We start from the raw sequence: 20,255 nt of genomic DNA, 5'->3' as shown, positions 1-20,255 counted from the left end.
AGCAACCCTTTTCAGAATATTTTAAAAAACTGTTTCAGGTGTTTAAACATCCCGTTATATTAAAATATGAATAGGTTGTAACATGTAGATTATATATTGTTTTCTGTTGGAGAAAAGAGATCTTATGGTACTTATCGAGGGGGTTACCAGCTTGAAAACAAAATCTTTTCATGCATTGTGGACCCTCAATTTTCAGCATAAAACATAACAGCCCACCCAAACTTATTGCTGGCATTTAATTGCATTCCCTTGAAATTATAATGAAACATTCACTAAAATATAATTAAATTAGCTATATTCCATCTGTATGTTGAGCAACAGCATGAATTCCCCAAATGGCCAGATGGAGGATGTGAGTCTCCAAAATATAACTTTTCATTGCTAATTTGAGGAGATTTTAGTGAATCTTTTACTTTTATTTTCTATGCTCTTCCAGCTCATCTCTTAACATAAACTCATAATGTGGCACCAGAATTATATATTGCTATTATACCATAATCTTGAGTTATTTCAGGCAAATTGAGTAACAACATGAATTCCCCAAATTGCCAGATGGAAGATGCAGATCTCCAAATATTTAGTGACTTACATTAAAATAACATGGAGCCGAAAATGAACAGAAGTTCCGTACATTTTAATGACCATAATTAAAAACAAACATCATTACCATAAAGGGAACATATTCAGCATAATTTAAGGTAACTTGATAACATTGGATAGAATTACATATGGTCTGTCTGCAATAATCCAGGTAGAATTCTTAGTTCTGTCTTCTTTATGAGGCACTGAACTCAGTGATGCAAGTGATAAAAAAGAATAGGTGTGCATCAAGCATATGTATGAACTTGATGGAGAGACAAAACTTGAAAGTATCAGTCATAAACAACAAAAGTTTCATTCTTTTTATGTATCTTTTTATTCATTTATGGGACGTGGGCATCACTGGTTAGGTCAGCATTTATTGTCCAACCCCATCAAAGTGATTGAACTGTACCTCAGAACAAACTGCATTTTAATGTTATCATTGATTCTGTCTTTGAATAATTGAAGCACTGAATTTTGAAGCTCGTTTCGGATGAATGGCCATTATTTTGAACCAAGCAATTTGGCATTCTGCATCATTGAAACAGAACGCAATGACACAGAAGTATCCCAGCACAAACACATTGCTACAAAAACCCAACTGTGCACCTGCAAAAAAAACCAAAAGTGTTTATATCGAGCCGTTCACTTTTTTAGGTCATCCCAGAGTTTTACAACCAATGAAGTCCAGTCATTGCCATTCTGTTGACAGTCACAGCAAGATCCCATGAACATTAAATGAATGAAGGACTGGATAACCTCTCTTTGATGGTGTACATTGCTGGACAATTGTTGGGCTGGATACTCAGCGAATTGCTTCCTCCTCTTCAAATAGTATCAGATCTTTCGCATCTGCCTGCGCAGAAAGAAATTACTTTAATTTTAAAACATGTTGACCCCCTCCCCCACCCCTACCCCACATCTGAATTGGATCACTACACCCTCAGTCTATCTTGCACTGAAACACTCAACCTAAATGTTGTGCTCAGCTTCATGCCAGGGCTTGAACATGTGCCTGCTGATTTAGAAGCAAGAGTGTTAAAGCTATAACAGGTGTCATGTGAGAGTACATTTAAGAAATGGGTATTTATAAATGGGTGTGTATATAAATATCTGTAGTGAGAGTACCTTTAAGAAATGGCTGTTTACTATTGCAGTGATGTCAGAGTGTGAGTGGAGCTGGGCTGTCTGTCAGCATTTTACTTACATTTTAGGCTGTTTGCTGCAGGCAGTGTTTCAGTTTTGTTTTCAGTGTTGGATCTGAAGCCAGACAGAGCAGGTACACTGTTGATCTCCCTGCCATGAAAAGACTATCTCTTGATCATTTGATGAATTCAGAATTATAAATATTTTCAGTAGTGAATGTAAATGCTTCTGTTAAAAGGTATTTCTTTTGTCTTCTGGGTGTTTGGGAAGTTATTAAGGATTACTTTGTGTTATATTCTTTGGGGGTTCTATTTGAATTGATGGTTGCTAAGATGTTCACTGTATGTTTTAAAAAGGTTAACTTGAGTTCATAGAATAAATATTGTTTTGCTTAAAAAAAAATTTCCATTTCTGCTGTACCACACCTGTAGAGTGGGGCTTGTGCTCCCCATACCACAATCTATTAAAAGTTGTGGGTCAGATGAACTCCATGATACACTTTGGGGTTCTCTAATCCCGTGGCCCAGAACAAATTTGGGGTTCAAAAAACATAAAAGTATATCTATAGGATTGGCTTATTGAACTTAAAGACAGTGAGGGGTGAGCATCATGTGGTTGCTTTTCAGGTGTGGTATTCTAGTTTAAGTAGGGAGTGTGTTGTGGACAATGGCTCTTTCAGAGGCTTAGAAGTTTTTGGGGTGGAGACGTTCACACTCAGTAACTTACGGACAGAGACTAAAAGCAGACTGTTAGATTTGACAAAAATATTGCAATTAACATTACCTGACGAAATGCGAAAAGGTGAGGTAATTGTGATGGTGGCTAAGCATTTAAAGTTGCCTGAGATACAGTTTGACTAATTGGAAATGGCAAAAATTCAGTTGCAAAATAAACAAATGGAACATGAGAAAGAATTAAAGCAGTTTGAATATGAAAGATATGGAGAGGAAAAAGAAAGAGAAAGGAAGATACAGATCAGGGAAAAGGATAAAGAGAGAGAGTTTGAACTTCAGAAAATTGCCATGAAACATGACAGTCAGTTAAAATTGGCAGGCATAAAGGGAAATGTGCAGTTGGATGATAGTGATGAGGATAGTGAGACAGAGCATCATAGTCGAAGGCTTGGTGGGGATTTATTTAAATATGTGCAAGCATTGCCAAGGTTTGACGAGAAGGAAGTGGATGCCTTTTTCATTTAATTTGAGAAGATAGCTAAACAAAGAAATGGCCATAGGACATGTGGGTATTACTGATTCAAACAAAGCTGGCAGGTAGGGCAAGTGAAGTGTTTTCATCACTACCGGAGGAAGTATCGGAGTCGTATGAGGAGGTGAAAAAATCCATCTTGGGTGCATATGAACTAGTGCCTGAAGCCCACAGACAAAGGTTCAGAAATTTGAGTAAAAAATTTGATCAAACATAAATGGAGTTTGAAAGGATCAAACAGAATAATTTTGATAGGTGGATAAGGGCTTTGAAAATAGAAGAACAAGTACAGGTGGAGGGTGAGGCAGATATTTTTAGTTCAGGAAAATTTGCGGAGTTATAACAGAAAGATATAGAAATAAAATGGATCTATCAGAAAGCATTTACAGCAGAGGAATCTGAGTGTATACCAGAGTGTTATTACCGTAAAAGTAACATATGAAGCTCTCAGAGAAACTATACTATTGGAGAAGTTTAAAAATTCAATTCCTGATGTAGTGAGAACTCATGTGGAAGAGCAGTGGGTTAAAACTGCGAGGTTATTGGCAGAAATGGCAGATGATTATGAATTAGTTCATGAATTAAAGCTTGGTTTCCAACATCAGTTTCAGCCTGAGAGGGATAGAAACAGGAGAAATGAGAAATACTCAAGTGGTAAAAGTGATCTGATGGGAGATAATAAGAAGAGTGTACCTCAGATTAAAAAAAGAAATTCAGGAGGTGGAAAAGAAATGAAAAGTTTCAAATGTTTTCACTGTAATAAACTAGGCCATGTAAAGTCACAGTGTTGGTGGTTGAAGAAAAGCAATGGGAAGGCTGCTGTGGTAAAACTGGATAAGACAGTGGGATTTGTTAAAGTGGTAAAGGAAAGCCCAAGTGAAGCAAAGGAGGTGCAAAAGATTGTACAGCCTGATCAAGAGGTGATGGATCAGAAGGTTCCAGATCTCTTCAAAGAATTTACTTGCGTGGGTAAAGTTTACTCATGTGTATCCGGAGGAGAAGGTAAAGAAGTCACAATTTTAAGAGATACAGCAGCTAGTCAATCTTTAATGGTAAGAGATGAGGAGTTATGTAGTTTGGAAAGAATGTTGCCAGAAAAGGTGGTAATATGTGGAAATCAGGGCACTAGGAGTAGTGTTCAATGATATAAGGTAAGGTTGGAAAGTCCAGTGAAGAGTGGTGAAGTGGTAGTAGGAGTAATAGAGAAACTATCTTGTCCAGGAATACAGTTTATCTTGGGTAATGATATAGCTGGATCTCAGGTGGGAGTGATGCCTACTGTGGTGGATAAGCCAGTCAAAAATCAGACAACTGAAGTGTTAAAGGACGAATATCCTGGGATTTTTCCGGATTGTGCAGTAACAAGGTTGCAAAGTCACAGGTTAAGACAAGAGGAGAAATCAAAGAGTGAAGATGAAGTTGAAGTGCAATTATCAGAAACAATTTTTGATCAGATGGTTGAAAAAGAAGAACAGGTGGAGGATGAGGCAGATATTTTTAGTTCATGAAAATTGGTGGAGTTACAACAGAAAGATATAGAAATAAAATGGATCTATCAGAAAGCATATGCAGGCAGATGAAAAGTGGGCAGACGTTCATCAAGTAGTATTGCCGGTAGGGTATAGAAAGGAGGTATTGCGAGTTGCACATGAGGTACCAGTGGGACGTCATTTGGGAATAAGGAAAACTCAAGCTAAAATCCAGAAATATTTTTATTGGCCAGGACTACATAAAGATGCAGTTAAATTTTGCTGATCATGTCACACATGTCAAGTGATAGGGAAACCCTAAGCAGTGATAAAACCAGTGCCCTGAATACCCATTACAACATTTGAGGAACTTTTTACAAGGGTCCTAATTGATTGCGCAGGACCCCTTGCTAAAACAAAAAGTGGGAATCAATATCTTTTGACGATAATGGATGTGTCTACTAGGTTTCCAGAGGCTATTCCAGTACGTAATATTACAGCTAAGGAGATTGTGGAGGAGTTACTTAAATTCTTTACTCGATATGGACTACCCATAGAAATACAATCGGATCAAGGATCAAATTTTACCTCAAGGTTGTTGAAAGAAGTTATGGATAGCTTAGGAATAAACCAATTTAAATCAACTGCGTACCATCCAGAATTGCATGGAGCATTAGAAAGGTGGCATTAGACATTAAAGACAATGTTGAGAGTTTATTGTCAAGATTATCCAGAGGATTGGGATAAAGGAATTCCATTCGTACTGTTTGCAATTAGGGATGCACCTAATGAGTCAACAAAATGCAGTCCTTTTGAACTAATTTTTGGTCATAAGGTTAGAGGACCACTTAAATTGATTAAGGAAAAATTGGTGAGTGAGAAATCGGAAATTATATTATTGGATTACGTGTCAAATTTTAGGGAACGATTAAATAGAGTGGTCGAATTGGCAAGGCAACATTTAAAAGTTGCACATAATGTGATGTGAAACGGGTAGCGGACAAGAAATCCAAAGTTTGTAGTTTTGCCACTGGAGATAAAGTTTTAGTGTTGTTACCAGTGGTAGGTGAGCCTTTAAAAGCTAGGTTTTGTGGACCTTATCAGATTGAAAGGAAATTAAGTGAGGTGAATTATGTGGTACAAACACCAGAAGGAAGACTCACCGAGTGTGTCATGTGAATATGCTTAAAAAGTACTTTGATACTGCTGTCTGCATAGTGTCTGGTGATTTATTGTCTTTCTGTTAACTGCGTGGTCTTTTTTTTTTAAGGGCAGCTGTATCAAACTGCAGGATCAGGACATGGTGAAGCAGAGCCAATCACTGAAAATTGGACCATTTTATTCCATGTATACTGTATTTTGATAACGAACTGAAATAAAATGTGAATGATGCCAAAAAAAAAAAAAAAAAAAAAAAAAAAAAAAAAAAAAGTACTTTGAAAGGGAAGGAAAGAAAAAGGAGGAGGTTTTAATGATTCTAACTTAAAGTGATGAACCAAATCCAGATGACTGTGAATTTAACATACATCAAATTAAATTGGAAAATGAGGATGTTCTTAAAAATTGGGATAAATTGTTGAGTTACCTTCCAGAGGAAATACAAACTGACCTGAAATAGTTATTGATATCACATGAGCAAGTTTGTAGAGATAAATGGGGAAGTACTAAAATGGCTATACATGATGTAGATGTGGGAAATGTGGTTCCAGTCAAACAACATCCATATAGACTTAACCCGTTAAAATTTGCACAGGTTAACAGAGATTGAGAGTATGCTTAAAAATGGCATAATTGAAGTGGGTTGCAGCCAATGGAGCTCACGCATAGTGATGATACCAAAACCAGATGGTACCCAATGGTTGTGTGTGGACTATAGAAATGTTAATGCAGTTACAAGAACGGACTCTTGTCCTATCCCACGTTGGAGGATTGCATTGAGAAAGTGGGACAATCAGCTTTTATTTCCAAATTGGTTTTACTTAAAGGTTACTGGCAGGTACCTTTATCTGTAAGGGCAGAGGAGATTTCAGCTTTTGTGACTCCAGATGGTATATACCAAATCAAAGTTATGCCATTTGGCATGAAAAACACCCCAGCCACATTTCAACAGTTAACTAACAAAGTTGTTTCAGGATTACCCAATTGTGCGGTATACATCGATGATCTGGTAATTTTCAGCCAGACATGGAAAGAACATGTATAACATCCGTGGCAGCACGGTAGCATTGTGGATAGCACAATCGCTTCACAGCTCCAGGGTCCCAGGTTCGATCCCAGCTTGGGTCACTGTCTGTGCGGAGTCTGCACATCCTCCCCGTGTGTGCGTGGGTTTCCTCCGGGTGCTCCGGTTTCCTCCCACAGTCACAAAGATGTGCAGGTTAGGTGGATTGGCCATGATAAATTGCCCTTAGTGTCCAAAATTGCCCTTAGTGTTGGGTGGGGTTACTGGGTTATGGGGATAGGGTGGAGGCGTAGACCTTGGGTAGGGTGCTCTTTCCAAGAGCCGGTGCAGACTCCTTCTGCACTGTAAATTCTATGATAATCTGATGGAGTTATTTGATCGACTTTAGGAGGCGGGTTTGGTGATAAACCTAGCCGAAAGTGAATTTGGAAAAGCCCAAGTCACTTTCCTTGAGGAGTTTCCGATACCCTCAAGATGAAGAGAAATAATGTGATTTCTTGGTATGAGTGGATTTGATTGAACATTTGTGCAAAATTTTTGTCGTGTGATTGCTCCACTGATGGACTTACTGAAGAAACATCGAAAATTTCAATAGACAGCGGAGTTTCAACAAGCATTTAACGGCCTGAAAGCTGTGATAACCAATGCTCATGTGTTGGAGACTTACAAGGGACTCTGTGATCAGTTGAACTAAAGCATTTGACTTTAAAGAGAAATGCCGAAGCATAGAGAAATGGACGGATCGTGCAGAGACCTTCTTGTTCAAATAGTCAATCGAGAAGGATTTCAGTTGGAGGAAGAAGAACAAAAATGGACTATATTATTGTACCTGTTTGTGTGTGTTGTTTTTTTTTAAAACAAAGAGTATATTTACTGTGTGCATTTCTTAAAGGATAGTGAAAAGGTGAAAAATGAAACCATCTTGAAGTTGATGGTTTATTTTTTTTTCTTGGAGGGAGGTGTCACGTTAGAGTACCTTTAAGAAATGGGTGTTTATAAATGGATGTTTATACAAATATCTGTAGTGAGAGTACCTTTAAGAAATGGGTGTTTACGACTGCAGTGATATCAGAGAGTAGGGGGAGCAGGGTTGTCTGTCAGCTTTTTACTTTCATTTTATGCTGTTTGCTGCAGGGTGTGTTTTAGTTTAGTTTTCAGAGCTGGATAGCTGCAGTCACAACCAGAAGGTGTATTAGAAGTCTCTCTCTGTAATCTAAAGACTGTAAATCGATCCTGGTGATTTAAAACTAATAACAGAAGTGATTTTCACCTGATGTGCTTCTGGTATGGTGTTTTAAATCTTATGGATGTTGAAAGGAAAGCTTAAAGGATTACTTAGTGTTGTAGTCTTTGGGTATTGTATTTGAATTAATGGTTGCTAAGATGTTCACTGTATGTTTTAAAAAGGTTAACTTGAGTTCATAGAATAAACATTGTTTTGTTTGAAAAAAAACTTTTCCATTTCTGCTGTACCACACCTGTAGAGTGGGCCGTGTGCTTCCCATACCACAAACTATTAAAAGTTGTGGGTTAGGCCAACTCCACGACACACTTTGGGGTTCGGTAAACCCTGGCCCATAACACAGGTAATGCATCCTATACTCAAGAAACCTTTTCCCAATCATGCAGGCCTATTTCAGGAGAGGTCCCATTCTTTTTACATATTAGAGGAAGGTTTTGTAACTTGCAAATGACCGATAGCTTGCTATATTGCTTCCCAATATATCTGTATACCTGTCCCTGTAATCAAAGTGTATAATTATTCAATTCTGATAATAATTGTGCTTCCTCTAATTGTCAAGTTTGTCAAGAGCCACAAATTAAGAGACAATCCATTTTTAACCATATAGATTTTTATTTACTGTTCAGCAAGCTAGAAAACATTGTGCACTGGATATGGAATAAACAGACAAATTAGAATACACCAGGAGTTTGAGACGACTTATAAAACGAACATTGCAGTTGATATATATTGTACAGTGCTAAAATGATAATGGTACATTTCACTGTGAATAGATGTGATGATTCACTGGAGTGAAAAATAAAACAGGGAGCAAGAACCGCATCGTTTCCAGAATTAGATTTAAATTCGGTACAATAATGAAAAAGGTCTCATCACTCTGATATCTATTAAAAGTGCGAAATGATTATTTTTAAAAATTGGTCTCAATCCACATACCCACCTTGCACAAGTTCTTAACATACACTCCTCCACATTTAAAATGTAAGCCCACTTATTTTAAAAGTAACAATCGCCGCAAATTATCTTTTAATAATACCTTTTTATGTGTTGCATTGCAAAACGTCTTTAAAAAGTGTATCAAAAATGCCATACCAATGATCATACATAACAGCATTCTCTCATGCATAATAAAGATCTGGAATCACTCACACCTGCGGTGATTGTAAATTACAGGTCTTACACACTTACAGAAGAACTGGCACATTAACCTCCACTGATTTCATCGACAAACACATCCGATTTGGAGAAATTCTCTATCCTGCCATGTCTGATATTTCTTTCGCTTACCCCATGATTATAATTGAACAGCAGTAACAAAACTATTAGGAAGTAATAAAATCGTAATGGCAGCTTTGAGGGAGTTTGTGTTTATACAGGGAGGTGACCCAACCTCATTGTATTGTGCAACGAGGTAATAAAAGGGGGGGGGGGGTCAAGTTCAATATATGGCTTAACAGTAATTAAGATTGGTTTTCTTTTTGAGTTTGGCAAGTGATACAGGGTGGTAAGTACTTAACAGCCCTCAGTGGGACTGGCACTCCAAAAGGGGGAAAAAATCATTACTGTTAGAAAGCACATTAGCCATCGTTCAGAGAGTTTAATATCGGCTTTGAGCTTGGTCGAGAATTTTTTTTAAAACTGATGAAAACTGGTAGTGCAACACAAATCATGAAAGAGGATAAGTGCAATGCTGTTCTGGTGGAGGTAGAACCATCATGCTGAGCACAAAACTGTACTTTAGTTATCCAGACTTTGCATTAATGAAGGCAGCGTCACTTTAAAGTAAAAGGTTGGCGCATGTGAGAGAGATTGACCAAATGACCAAGCAAGAATGAAGGAATGTTGCACGTGGTTGCAATTCAAAGTTTCTCCCTCTGTTTTCTCACCCAAAGTACTTTTTTTCATTTCAGTAGGCTTTTTTAAAAAGAAAAGTAAGTTGTAAAAATAAGAATAATAGAGCATTTGTCAAGGAATGGCTTTCTTGCAGTGAGATGGTGAAATAATTAATTTGGTTTGTGCCAAACCTTGAGTGGCAATTAGACTGGAACTGCTTTTCATTCAGGTGTTATCACACTGGATTAAGAGCGCGGGGCTGAAATGTAAGTCATGTTAAATCAGAATGTATCATTGATTACAGTTGCAGCATGAAGGCAAAGATAATTTCAGTTTACTTTGGGTTACATTTCACACTTTGCACACTTTCTGAGGAGTGGGTTGGGAGGTGAGGCGGGGTCATAGAGTTCGACGAGAAGGCTGAGGTGGAGAGTCCACCCCCTTCCCAACTCCCTGTAATTCACTCAAGGACAGGGAAGATTGTGGACGACCTTCCCACACAAAGACCAATTAAGGTCCACTTGAGGGCCTCATCCTGTCACTGCTAATATTCTACCAGCAGCCAGGGGATTGGTGGTGTGGGGGGGGGGGGGGGGGGGGAGGTATCCTGGGCCACATGGAGGGCTGCCCCCTCAGAAAGAACAGACCCCTCCCCCAACCCTCCACTTCCCACCATCATGATCCGTACTGCACTTTCCCTCATCAGGGCCTGACTGACTGACCATCGTGAACCCAACAGACTATTTCCATTCCAGGGTCTCCTCCATTGTTGGCAGTATTGGTCAGCAGGCAGTACCAACTGTTGCCACAACTCCTGCCAGGGCTGCTGAGCCCTCTGATTGTCCAGCAGCTCCTGGAATGGGATCTCAGCCCTTAAAAAGAAAGGAAGTGCCAACTCCTGCCAGTTAATTACCTGAAATGCAAAAGGTTACGACAAGGTTTCCGGAAATGGGTGCTGTGGCGTTGCCCCCGGCGTTCCAGCACACTGCCATGGCCACGGCTGCAGCCATTAAATTCAGTCCAGTCTCTTTCTAGATGCAAGGCAACAAGAATGCAAACCAAGTTGTGCCCTCAATTCCAATTAAGTTCTGCTCATGGAACTGGAGTCGAGGACAACCCAAAAGCGATTTTAAAAAATTTCAGGAGACTATTCATTCGAGGAATCTTTTATCAAGTTTCAACAGTTTCATATTTATCTCCATCTAAACAGAGATGGATGGAAAATATTATCTTTCTGTTTGAGACACATTATTGAAATGTAATTGAATTTTTTATAGAGTTCAAAAGACACAGAGATAATTTATTTTTCAAATTCCAAATGTCAGACTCTATGAATATTTCAATACTGTGTTCAAGTATGACCTGCACACACACACACACACACACACATCTTATTGGAAACCATCTATAAGAACATCTCTGAGAGTTACACAAAAGAGGCACTGCAGTGAAAAGCATATTAGGCTTTAAGATGCATTATGTAGCTTCCATATTGGAGAGACAAACATGTGTTACAATTGGCCTGAGTGCCTCAAGTTTAGCAGAGCAAATTCAGGCTTCTTGCTTCTCATCATTATCCAGTCCAGTTTGGACCGTGATGTAAGCCATGGTCAAATAGGCTTCCAACACAAAATTACTAATTGAGCAAGGGGTCCACTAACACCTATGAATCACTATCTCCTCCCTCAACAAGGGGGCAATATTCTCAGGAGAAGGAGGTGGAAATATTGATGGGAGGAATTTTGCTTTAAAAGAGGGTATGGTGTAAACAATATATCTGATATCCAAAGGGCAATGGCAGTGCTGTGTGTACACAATAGCTCTGTGGAAATGCGAGTCACCTGTGGACTGTTCAATGATTCATTGTTTTACCAAAAAAATATTTTGCATTTTTGTTTTACTCTATAGTACGTATGCTTTGAGCACATTGCACAATGGTAAGTAATTAATCACCTTCTCATACTGATTTTTAAGGCCATTCATTCTTAAATGTATTTTACTAGTTTATGGGAAAGCATCAAAACAGGGGAAGGGGAGGGGGGGGGGGGTGGAATTAGGCGAGAGAAGGCATTAGGATGACACAGAAAACAATGATAAAAGAGAGATACAGGAATAAAAAGTCCAACATAGCATATTTACAAGAAAACATAGAGAAATCTGTGAGGAAGTTAAAAAAAAAGATGATGAGCGCATCAAAAGTCGGCTTATCCATTATTTATTTTATACATTTTTCCTGTAAATAAGTATACTCATTGATCTAACGTGGAAACCAGAAACTGCCAAATAAAACCTTGGGCCCAATCTAACAGTCTCGTCGCCCCCAACTCGGTGACACAATGAGGCAGTTGAATCTCATAAGATTTGTGATGCCCGGAAAGCCTCATGATATCTAACGGGATCCCACGAGATGTCATGATCTGGATCTGTCTCAGTGGGTGAGGTCCAGATATACATTTTTAAATGAGCCAATAGGCTCATTTAAATATGCCGCTGCTCGATTCCCCCGAGGTCTGGAAATGAACCCCTGCCCCTGGGAGACCCAGAGTGTAATATCACTTGGGGCTGTCCCCCATGCCATTGGAGTGGTGCCCTGGCTCTCCCTCTGACACGCAGGCACCTTGGCAGTGCCAGGCTGGTACCTTGACACTACTACCCTGGCACTGCCAAGGTGCCCAGGTGGCATGGCCAGGCTGACAGGGGCATTGCCAGGGTGGAAGTGCCAGGATACCTGATTCCAGAGTGGCACTACCAAGGGCTAGGGCCTGAGGGGGGCCATGCCTATGAAGGGTACGATGAGAGGGATATGAAGGGTGGGGAAGGGTGGGTATGAAGGGGCATCCTAAAGGTTGGGGGTTTGAAAGGTGGGCATCCTGAAAGGGGGGTGCCCAAAAGTGAGGGTGGGGATGCCAGAAAATGGGGGGACCCCCCCCCCCCCAGTGACCCCTATAATGGGGTGTTCTCATTTGTGAGGGGGGTGGGGTAATGTCCATGTGTGCAGGGGTAACATTGCCCGAGGGTAAAGGGTGTGGGGGAGCCTCAAACTTACTCAGAGATCGGGGCACTCTTTCAAAATGGTGGCCCAATCTCTGAAATTCAATCTGGCCAGTGAGTACAGCTCCCTATTGATGAAAAAATTTCTAAGTGTGTGCTAGATTAGGGAGAAACTCCCCAAGAACCCCTTAAAAAAGACTAAGTGCATGATTTAACAGCTGCATTACACCTGTCATTCCTATTAAATAGCGGGAGAGGCCAAAATAAGGATTCACGGCGAGTGTGAATCAGTTCACGATCTGCGGTGGCGCATTCTAAATCCCTGCTAGATGTGCAGAGGCACCAATTAAGATCAATCTCCATCTCATTAGCAAGATGGATGTCCAATCTAACAACCTCTCAGGAAATAGCTAGCTCTCAATCAAGAAGCTAATGCAATGGCTGCTGAGCGGAGCTGAAGAGGTGAGTAGCCATTTGCATTTCCCGATATGCAGCCCAGGGGGACTGGAGCTGCTGCACCAGTACTCAGGGTGGACGAGGGACCATTCGGGGGGGATAGGCCAGGTCAAGGGGCTGGGTGTCATAGCTCTAGGGTCGCCTTACGTTGTGGGTTGAGGACAGAGCGTCTGGGGGGCCTGCAGGCCATCCGCCAATATTGCTTGCTGCTGCTTGTGGCTGCAAAAGTGTGGAGGCTGCTGCTGCTATTTTCTTCTTTCTCTGTAGCCTGAAAGAAGAATATTTTTTTCCAAGATATCTGGGTCCTGGAACAACGGACTCAGGGAAATGTATGAGTCCAGAAGGCAATCAGCTTTGAAGCAAGAAGCTGCAATATCTGGTGACATTGATCCAAACGAGCCACCTAATGAAGATGTTGAAGAAATGCTTATCCAGATTGCTGATGTGTTTGCAACTGTTGTGGTGAATGCTGCATATAACTCGCAAGTCACTGCGGTCAAACATGCTGGATGTCAAGGATGTTCCACTGCACCTTGAGCACCAGTGGAAGATGTGGATGGTAGGATTTAGTCCCAATGAGATTGGGAGATATGGTGGAGGAGGAAGAGCAAGATGATGATGAGGAGGAAGGGAGACACGCAGCCTAATCTGAGGAAGATGAGGAGGAGCAGGACTAGGAGGGGCTGGAGTACGAGCCCAGGGAGGGAACATGGGAGCAGCTGGAGGAAGGAGGACAGGTGGCAGCAAGGGTCCAGCACACCCGAAGGTGCAGGGGACCCTCATCCTCACCTAATTCTCATAAACGGAGGCTTTATCCATCAGCTCACCGTCTTCCCCACATTTTCCTCCTCCCCCTATTCTCCTCCCCCCCACCTATTTCCCCATTCCTGCCGCAACCACCCTATTCCACCTTCCCATGGTCTGTGTAACTACACTCCAGGATGATGGCTCTGTGTTGGGACTGTTAGTGGGTCACTATACAAAGCACGAGGGTGATGATAACTCTCTCCAGTGCTCTTCAGTCCACACCCAAGTCTGACTCTGACTTTCTGCTGACAGCACACGCACACCCATCACCTGCATGGAGTCTGCATCGGGGGCTCTTGCTCTCAAATCACTGTGCCCGGGGGCAGGTGATGGGAGGAGTGGAGGGCAGCTGGGGATGGGGGTGTAGACATGCCCTCTATGAAGAATAATTGTGACAGAGTCTGCACATGTATCAGGTGTAACATATTTCAATAGTAAACATTCAAAATCTCCATTGTCCCCAGCTACAGATGGTGCACCCCCCCCCCCCCCCCCCAACCTACCAGTGCCTGCTCAGTGATCCTCAATCTTCCTCATCTTTAGTGCTCTTCCACAACATTTAGGTGAACCTCCAGGATGCACATCAGAGATGGGGGCAGCCTGCTGCTGCTTGAACCCTGTAGCCTATGATGCCCTTGGCGGGCATCCTCTGGGGGCCTAGTGCAGAGGGACTCAGCCGTATTGCCGGTTTCACTAGCACCACAGTATCACCCTATTCTGCCGCTGACCTTGAGAGGAGGGGGGAATTCGAGTGAGGTGGAGACCACCATCGTCTCCCTGGTGGCAAGCACCGGGTAGGCCTACAGCGCTCCCTCCTCCTCGATGATGCCCATAGGGCCCATGGGGTGGAGGGGCAGCTGGGGTGAGTTCCAAGGTATTGACACTGTCAGTGAAGCTCCTCAGTGACTGGGACACGCTCCGGCGAGCCTCAGCAATGACTAGTTGCAACTTCAGACTGTATATACTCTCTCCTCCACCCTCACCCAACAATGTCTCTACTTCCGAAGGAAGCCAAAGAAATTTGGCATGTCTGCATTGACGATCACAAACTTCTACAGGTGTGCCATAGCGAGCATCCTATTCGGTTGCATTACGGCTTGGTATGGCAACTGCTCGGCCCAAGATCGCAGGAAACCGCAGAGTGTGGTGAATTCAGCCCAACGCATCACATGAGCTTGCCGCCCTCCCATCGATTCTGTCTACACCTCCTGCTGCCTTAGGAAGGCAGACAGCATTGTCAGAGACCCCTCCCACCCAGGCTTTGCCATCTTCCAGTCCATTCCATCAGGCAGATGATACAGAAGTCTGAAGGCCCACAATCCAGACATGGGAAGAATTTCTTCCCCACAGCAATAAACTCCTCAACGACTCTCCCTCGGACTGATCTGTTCCCTGTAAGAACACTATTCACGACGCTCTTGTTTGGCCCTTGTTCCGCACTGCAACCAATCACTATTTGTTGATATACAATTTGTTAATGTACTCTACCGATTATTCGCTTATCTACTATGTACATAATGTGTACGTTTGCTTGGCTACAGAAAAATACTTTTCACTGTATTTTGGCACATGTGACAATAAATATCAATCAATCAAACCCCATTTATCTATTTTACTGTCACCATTATCCCCCCCCCCCCACTCCACTTGGACAAACTGTTCCATGTTGCCCTTTGACATACTGCTCACCTTTGTTCTGCCATTCACATATTCTAATCTCTTAATGTGCCACTCTCAGCACCCTTCTTAGCCTTAATCACCTCCGTTAACATTCCTTTTATCTTCTGTCCTCAACATCTTTGATGTGGAGATGCCGGCGTTGGACTGGGGTGAGCACAGGAAGGAGTCTTACAACACCAGGTTAAAGTCCCACAGGTTTGTTTTGAATCACTAGCTTTCGGAGCACAGCTTCTGAGGAATGAACTGTGCTCCAAAAGCTAGTGATTCAAAACAAACCTGTTGGACTTTAACCTGGTATTCTAAGACTTCTTATGGGCTCAACATCTTTGTCCATCTTCACCTATCACTGGCCCATATCCAGCCCCGCCACTCCATGCATTCCCCCCTCCACCCCATTTCCAGTTCTCCCTAGCTTTGACAAAGAGTCATCCAGACTTGAATCATTAGCTCCCTTTTCCCCAACAGATGCTGTCATACCTGCTGAGATTGTTCAGTATTTTCTGTTTTTATTTCAGATTCTAGCATCCATAATAATTAGCATTTACCTGCATCTGGGCCATGCTCTGCAGTGCCACCGCAATGTCCACCTGCATCTGTGACATGTCCTTCAGCAACTGGGACATGATGTTGAGGCCCTCAGCCATGGTTGATGCTGACTGAGCCACGCCTTGGACACCACCTCTCATGACACTGACCTCATGCTGCAGGCTTTCCACTGGGTTCGCCAGCCTCGGGTATTGGCTTCAGTGCCAGGAATTGCTGCCACCATCTCCTGTGGCCCATAGCCTCTGGGACTCCTCCAATTGGTTATGCACTGACCGGAGAGTCACTGACATACCCTCCCGAATGCCATGGCTATGTCCTAGTACCTGCAACAACCATGGGATAATGTTGCCCAGAAGCTCAGCATCTGATTAAGACGCAGCTCAGTCCTGGGATGCAGCAGACTTCTGACTCTCTTGGATGTTCCTGCCTCCACCTGATGAGCATCAGCATCTGTGTGGTACTCACCAGGTTATACCCTCGAAGCCTGTTGACTAATGTTGTCCACTGAGGTGTTTTCCACACTGGTGGAGGATGGGGTGAAAACTGTTATGTCACAATGGCGGCATCCTCGAAGCATGCTCGTGGAGGAGTGGGGGGAGAGAGAGAGAGAGAGAGAGAGAGGGGATTGGGACCCTGGATGGCCCGGCTTCATCAAATGGAGACCATGCGAGTGAATGGACATGTGGTCAGTGAGAGGGAAGGCTCATTTTCTTTGACATGAACAACTCACTTGATCTGCAAAACAGGCTAACCTCTCTGTCAGTGACCACTCTCTCCTCAGCCACCTCTCCAATCTCCAGGGCCCATTCCTAACCGCGGGTGAGGACTCTGATGTCCGGCCTACTTTCGCCCTTCTAGGCCCTTTCTTGCCTGTTATGGGCCAACCTCTCCTGTGAGGACAGAGAGGGGGAATTGTGAAACGCTTGCTATGACATGTGACATATTGTGAGCACCGCAGCTGAGCATGGATTGATTGTGCTGGTGGGTGCCAGGGTGTGCTGGGACACAAGCATGGTTATCTGCTGTGAGGCTGGGGGGTGGGGGTGGGGTGCTACCAGCACCAACTGCTGACCTGTCGGAGGGGTGCCATGCGAGACTGATGCCAGGGGCTGGTGTTTACTTATCCGTGTGGCCGGGTGGATGTCATTGGTCTTCTTCTGACATTGCAAGGTAGTCATCCTAGTCATGCTGCCAGTACTGAAAGCCACTGCCTTCCAGGCGGCATCTGCGCCCTGGCTGCTGGACCTCCAATGCCCTCGGAGGAACAGGGTGTCCCGTCTCACATCCCGTGCTCGCGTGTTGCCTAGGCATGAGTTTGGAGGGAGCGTTTATGAGCAGATCCCGCTTATTAGTGTGGAGCTGTGGACGCAAGTCTGGAGAATCAGCTGGAGGGACAGCCAGTTGCGCTCTGAAGCTCGTGGGGGATCATTTCCAGCACTAAGTCGTTAGGTACGGGCCGCAATCTCACCAGATCGGCTGTAGGGAAGTCGAATCTGATATGACACTTTGAACTTTTTCCATTAAATTGTGCCCCTTATTATTGGCATGCAGCTCTCAAGACTAATTCGAGGAAGAACTATTTCAAATAGCAGAAGTATCTCAGTATTCGGACTTAAAACTAACAGGATTGGAACAAAATGGCGTATAAAATTGCCTGTCTTGTGTAACTCACGGAATTTGAAAAGGAAAAATAGAACACCACCACATCTTAAGACAAATTAGAAGGATTTTGCTATGGATATTAAATGGCTTCAACAAAGACTGGAGTCACTTGCTGGAAAGAGCGATTGTTAAGAACTCTCAGTCATTTTAGTGAATTGAATATATTCATTTAACTAATGATGGCATGGAAGAAACTTACTCAATCTGTGATTGTTTTCTGCAGTTATAAAATTAACTTTGATCAAAATTGAAGAGTAGGAATTAATATATATCTGATATATTGGATGTAAACTGCTGGTTACAGACTTGCAAGATTTAGCCTTTCCTTCACTACTGCATATTACACACACATGCACACAACTGTACAATCTTCAAGGTCTTTCTGTAAGCTTTGAGTACAGAATAAGTCACAGGCTAATTTAAACAACAACATGTTTTCTTAAAAGACCAATATTACTGTCAGAATATACAAGAAGCATATTCTCGCAACAGTGATGGCACTGTAATAATATTGTCAAGGCTTTAAACTAAAAGGCAGCGATGAAATGAAAGTTGAACTTGTCTCCTTTTTTTGTAATGGTTTTCTTTAATTCACAGCAAAATGATGGAATTCACTTAAAGTTTGAACCTTCCTTCACCACCCCGCTTACCTCCATTAATTTCCATAAATAATAGGAGCATATATTAGGAATACTTCGGGAGAAAATAATAAACCAGTGAGAAATTGTCCTCCCTCTTGACTTGGCCTGCATACAGACCAGGATTGAGTTAGCCAATCTCGACCTTGGTAACAGTAGTGGTGCTGTCACTGGTTCGATCACCAGAGGCAAAAACAAACGATCCTCGGTGCTCCTACCTGCCAATTGTTTGTTGATGTGGTGATTTGACAAGGGCGAATAACCTCCATGATTGTCTAGCTTGCTCACACTGCCTCCAGTTGCAAATGAAAAATAGACACTGGACTGAGGTACCACAATTCAGCCAAAAGCATGGGACGAGAGTTTAGATGATCCAATGTCACGTCACGAGTGCTCTGCTCGAAAGGCAGGTCCTTGTTTTATGGTCTGCTGATGCTTCATCCAGGACTTTTTGCCTGGCAGAGTTTTGCCAGTGTTGGTTTGCTATTGTCTTCCACTTTCACGAGCTGGGTGAGTAGGCAGATTCCACGTCTGTCTCAACCAGAATGGGAATTGAGGCCACACTGTTGGTGCTATTTTGGACTCCATGCTAGCCATTTATACAACTGAGCTAACTAGCCCCCATATAAAACAATTACTCCAGTCAAGCCATGAGGAGGAAACTTTCTATTTCTGTCCTTACATTTTGTGATCCAGGTCTTCCAAAGATCGATTAAAGATATGCTGCGTTAGGAATCCATGATCATTATTATCCTTGATCATTAAATTGGCATTAATTGTGATCATGAGTTGAATAGATTTCCCTCGAAGTATACTACCACAAATCTACTTCATTTTACATGATTTAATTCTCACTGGCCAACATTAAGAATGCTCAGCTGTAATAAAATTAATTCCTGAATCATTGATATGGGTGTTGATACAAAACCATAATTGTACTTCACAAGGTCAAACTGGTTCATTTTCACTATGTTCTATTCAAAGAGGGCTTATTCATGAAAACTAGGTCTGTAACTACAATAAAGTTTATCAAAATAAAACATGGTGAGCCATAAGAAACTAGCATTAATACATATTCTTTTAAAGCATGAGAATGATTTCGGGGCTTGACTTTTCAACCATTCCAAACACTATTTGTTTTCAATTTGCTTCTACAAGAGAGTGGAACTCTACACGGACGTTTGTGAAAATTGGATTCTCCGGTTCCCCAACCGCATGTTTCTCGCCAATGTGCCATTTGCTGACAGTGGGATTCTATCCTCCCGCAGCTTGTCAATGGGATTTCCCATTGAAACCACCCCCAATCTGCTGGGAAACCCACTGGCGCTCCCAGTAGGAAAAATGAATCCCAGCCACTGGAGAAGTCCGGCCATGGTTTAAACCAAAATATGGAATACTGTCAGTCCCATTATATTTAGGCAAATCTTTTTCAAGGGCATAGTGGCCACTCTATAATGCAACATCGTGTGTGTTAACTCGAGAATGTTATTCAATAAAACAAGACCAGTGACTAATATGAAACTAAATTTGGCATGAGTCTTAGTAACCAGAAAAATGTGGCAAACTTTTTGAATGTTTCTATCTTGGACTCAAGTCTATAATTCCAGTGGTTAGCAAACTGAGGTTTCAATAGGTCTGCTGTCATTTTGGATTGCCTACAATACATTCACACAAGGAGTCTGCCAGTAAAAATAAAGCATCAACTACAAAGGGATCAACCACAACTTTAGAACATAATGATATGTTATCAGGGGCAACACATGTCACAGGCTTTAATGATATATTCACATTCCAAAACTCATTGCTGCTTTTTT

The 20,255-nt window shown here is 42.2% G+C and overlaps 1 protein-coding gene across 1 annotated transcript in view; it reads right to left on the bottom strand.

The window, feature by feature from the left end:
* Positions 1-680: 680 nt before the first annotated feature.
* The window catches only part of cbln4 (cerebellin 4 precursor), a 201,558-nt gene continuing 181,983 nt past the window's right edge, over positions 681-20,255 (bottom strand). Inside the window, exon 4 of the mRNA XM_038803102.1 lies at positions 681-1,438. Within this exon, the coding sequence (XP_038659030.1) occupies positions 1,410-1,438 (29 nt within the window). The 3' untranslated portion in view covers positions 681-1,409. The remainder of the gene's footprint in view (positions 1,439-20,255) is intronic.

This window comes from Scyliorhinus canicula, chromosome 7, assembly GCF_902713615.1.
Source record: "Scyliorhinus canicula chromosome 7, sScyCan1.1, whole genome shotgun sequence".
NCBI classification, from domain to species: Eukaryota; Metazoa; Chordata; class Chondrichthyes; order Carcharhiniformes; family Scyliorhinidae; genus Scyliorhinus; species Scyliorhinus canicula.
The sequence above is the reverse complement of the archived record's forward strand: the minus strand, read 5'-3'. Positions and strand labels throughout refer to the sequence as shown.